Source organism: Cryptomeria japonica, chromosome 10 (genome assembly GCF_030272615.1).
Source record: "Cryptomeria japonica chromosome 10, Sugi_1.0, whole genome shotgun sequence".
Classification (NCBI taxonomy): Eukaryota; Viridiplantae; Streptophyta; class Pinopsida; order Cupressales; family Cupressaceae; genus Cryptomeria; species Cryptomeria japonica.
In genome coordinates, this window is record NC_081414.1 from 125,568,655 (window position 1) to 125,572,860 (window position 4,206).

General features: G+C 37.5%; 1 protein-coding gene across 1 annotated transcript; it reads right to left on the reverse strand.

The window, feature by feature from the left end:
* Positions 1-2,181: 2,181 nt before the first annotated feature.
* LOC131030915 (UDP-glycosyltransferase 72B1) lies at positions 2,182-3,944 on the reverse strand. The gene has a single exon (XM_057961875.2). The coding sequence runs from the start codon at positions 3,801-3,803 to the stop codon at positions 2,409-2,411; it is 1,395 nt and encodes a 464-aa protein (XP_057817858.1). The 5' UTR covers positions 3,804-3,944; the 3' UTR covers positions 2,182-2,408.
* Positions 3,945-4,206: the final 262 nt, after the last annotated feature.

The following is a 4,206-nucleotide window of genomic DNA, read 5'->3' on the forward strand; positions in this document are numbered from 1 at the left end:
GAGATTTAGAGGTTGTTATATTCTCTTTAGAGCTTTTTCATCCAAATTAAGTTTTGGGTTAAGGTTTAGAGGAGTTTATGAAGAGAGAAACACATTATAATATATTAAAATTTATAAAAAAAATCCAAACAATATTTGATCAAAAACCTAGGAAACATTGACCACTTATCTCTCCTACATGTGTTAACGGGAAAAAAAATTAGGATCATGATATAGAAATGTAGTGAAATGTGCAAGAAATGGTCACATTTTGATGAATTTGCAAGTATTGATTATAGTTGTTGGCTATCTAAAATGTGTTGTGATCACGTTTTTCTTTTTCATTACAAGGCATAATGGTTTGCTATTTACCAATCCATAATGTATATATGTGTAGCTTGATCACGCTTGGTTTAAAATAATAGATTTCCATATTTTTGTCCGTAGATTTGGTACATTTAGCCTCTCAACCCGCTCGGCCACCTTCAACCTCTTTTAATGGGTGTGGTGCTCTATGCTATATGAATTCTAGTAACTTCCTCTATCTAGTGCTAGCTATTGCCTCTAAAAACATTCAGTAGTTTGTTGATTAAGACTAGGAAGAAGAGCATACTCTTTAGATGAGAACCTTTTGATGGTAGCTCCAATATTATTAATATATGAAATAAACCTAATAAATCTAATCCCCTTTCTTACTGATTCTACTTGTAACAACTTTATTTCTTATAATTAATGTTTGAATTTGACCTCTTTTTAAACACTTCTGTCTTTAATTTCTACCTCAGCCCTCCTAAACATCAGATTGAAAATTATTAAAAACTTATACATCCCCCAAAAAAACATTGAAAAAATATTGAGACAACTAGCAAGATTATAAAGGTTTTATTAGGTGCATTTAGATCACAAAGAACATGGCCTAGCACCGAATAAGTTCGTACCAACAAAAACTAAATAAAAACTGCACTTCTCTTCTAATTCGATTAAGCTCAAATAAATATTACAACGAACAGAAAGTAAGATCAAACATCTTTGGAAAATTTCTTCTAATTTGTTCTTGGAAGAAATTATAAAGAGTCTCCTGTCCATTATTATCACCAGCAGATGCTCGATTCTTTCCCTGTCCTCCGTAGTGAATGCGGGGTAACAAATCAGATGATGTTTAGTCATACAATTACTCAAAAAGTACTATGACCCTTCCGTCAAGTAGCCATTTCTACAGGAAGTTTATATTTTATGGAAAGATAAAAGTTGGACGTAACTTTCTGTGATTGGAAATAGTTGTCGTTGTGCGGCTAAATGAATCATAAGTTTTTGACAACATTTTAAAGCCCAGATTGTCCACATTACTAATGGAGTCAAATCAATCATGGATACTGGATATTGTTGGAATGTGTGGTTGAATTATTTTGGATTCTTATTTAGATATGTTTGAGTCATCATAGATTTTCATCTAGTGTACCGTTAGGCGACATCCAGTAAGAATGGTAGAAAACTTGCTATAAATAATAATTTTAACATGTGTAGTTGTGTATTTAGTAAGTTATCTTCAATTAGAACTCTGCAATTCTGTTATTTGATTTCCCTGTAATTTTTTACTGATATATTCTTAGGAGACTTTACCACATAAAATCTGTATGTTATGTACTATTGTTTTTCTCTGCAATTTTCACTACACTTATTATTTTTCTTAAAGATACCACAAACAAAAATAAAACATATAAACAATTTCACGTGAATTCAGAAAAAATACTAACCAGTGAAGAGTAACCAGTTGGCTGATAAATTTGATATTCAATCAGACATCTAATTATGGTTGCGTTTCCCTGGCGGCCATTACAGAAACGAAGGGCCCCGTTTCTAGATACTTTATCGCTTCTCTATGCCAGGCTATAAGAGTTGTCTTTGTCAGATGTGGTATCCAATTCGATGCCCACTGCGAAAGATAACTTATTTGTTTATTGGAACATAAAGTAGTCGGAGTAAAGAACAGACCTTTAAAACTATCATAGACGGGTGGGGGACCATAGTATTGGCTATACAACATTCCCAATCTAAAACTTATCCTTTCCTCAGCTGAATTGAGAAAGTAAAATAAAATAGACTTAACTGAATTAACCATATATTAAAGTATATAACCATGATCATTTTATGTTATATTTTCTAAGCTCTGGAAAACTTTAATTTAATAATAGAATTCTCAACTTTAAAATACCATGCATCATTTGAGCATAGGTTTGATGATTTTATTAATAATGGTTTCAGATACATGGTGCTCACTGATACCATAGAAGCAATTAACTCTAAAACAAAATCCAACGACTGAATTAACTCTCAAACAAAATCCGTCAACAGTTCAGTCGATCTGGTACTAGGGAGAGGTTCGAGGAGTATTACATAAATTATAGTAAATCTAATTGAAATATATATCATTACATAACATTTATAGTTGATGCTGATAAATCTGCGGCTACACGGGCTGTGGCCTTGATCGTACTCCCTCCTTCCATGACTGCCATCTTAGCCTTCTCCTTCAATTCCTTCATTTTCTTCCTCGCCATTCTTCCCTCTTCTCCTTCCATCAATTTCCTCACCGCTCTCTCAACTTCTTCTCTCTTCACAAATCCCTTCTGGTCCATCTTCAAATCTATGGCTACCTTAATCTGCTTCACCAGTATGACCTTGTTCATCGCCTGTTCAGCAAACAGAGGCCAAGTGATCATTGGGACTCCATGACAGACGCTCTCCAACGTAGAATTCCATCCACAATGAGAAAGGAAGCCTCCGGTACAGGGATGAGAAAGAATCGGTACTTGAGGGGCCCAATTGAGAAGCACCAGCCCACGGTCCCAGGTTCGACTCTCAAAACCCTCTGGTAAAAGCTGAGAAATGTCAGTTTCCAGAGAAGAAGAGTCCCCAGATTTGTACCCACGCAACACCCACAGGAACCGGTGCCCACTGGCTTCGAGCCCAATTGCCAGATCTGTAATTTGCTCCCTCGACAAAACGCCTGCGCTTCCAAAGGACACAAACAGAACAGACGAGGGAGGCTGCTCATCCAACCATTTGAGGCAGCTGGACTCATCAGGGGTATCAGATTCTGGGAGCAACAAGGGACCTATTGGATAGATGGGAGGCGTTGCAGGCGTGCTGAGGGCTTTGATGGCTTCCTCCTCAAGCTCAGCAAAGGTGTTAATGAGAATCCCTGATGCTTCCTTGAAGCGGGAGGAATGGTAGACAAACCATTTAAAGGCGGACTTCGACCTGTCTTGAATGGGAGTGGGCAGATCTCTGGCAGGAATCGGCGGGAGCCCCGGAACCTCGACATCAAAATCGGCGTCTTTAAACGACACCTCAATCTCTGAGACGAGTGTTGGGAGGTGCATCATAAAAGAAAGAAGAGAAGCCGAGGCCGAAAAGAATAAATAAGTTGGCAAGTTCAGCTTGGCACCAACGTTGAGCAGGTCAGTACAGAAGAAATCTGTAACGAAGGCAGAGATGGGCGAAGACGAATGCAAGGATTGGAGAGCATCTTCAATGTGTGGCTTCGCTTTCAGCACGAACTTTGATATGAGAGTTTCAATTTTCATGTCTGCCTCGTCTTCATCCACTATCACGTCAGGAATCTCTTTAAAGCGGATATCCAGACCAGAAGATGCCAATAGTTGAAGCACTGCGGGTTGCTGAGAAGTCCACCGCCACTTGCTGATGATGAGAGTTATGGAGAAGCCATGAAGACTGCACAGCTGTTTTACAAACTGAACTAATGGGAGCAAATGCCCCATTGCTCCGCTCAGCGGGAAAATGGCGACATGAGGATTCCCCATCAATGGCGGCCTCAATTACAGAAGCTGGAAATGCAAAGTTTGCGCTGAAAGAAGAGCCTTCACCCAAATTAGTAAAGCAAGTTGCGTGTGTTTAAAGGAGACAAAGTTCCTCACGGCAATAGCTCACCAATAATTAATGTCAAAAGTTGTTGTTTGGTTGCAGTTGAACCATCTAAACATTCTAGATTGAATGAGTTCTAGAATGTGTTGTTTCAGCTACTTTTCCACTAATCAATTCAATTTATTGTACAAGCATCAAAAGTCGTTGTAGTGGTTGGGTCAATGGAAATTTATATAAAATAAAATAAGATGTGGAAATGTGAATTTATTCGAAAATCTGAAGTATTTTAGATATAAATATTTATGTAATTAGTTGTTTATATTATTAAAATAAATTGTATCT

What these genes read in the sequence shown, in the direction of transcription:
- LOC131030915 (XM_057961875.2), bottom strand. Translation starts at nt 3,803, where the DNA reads ATGGGGAATCCTCATGTCGCCATTTTCCCGCTGAGCGGAGCAATGGGG.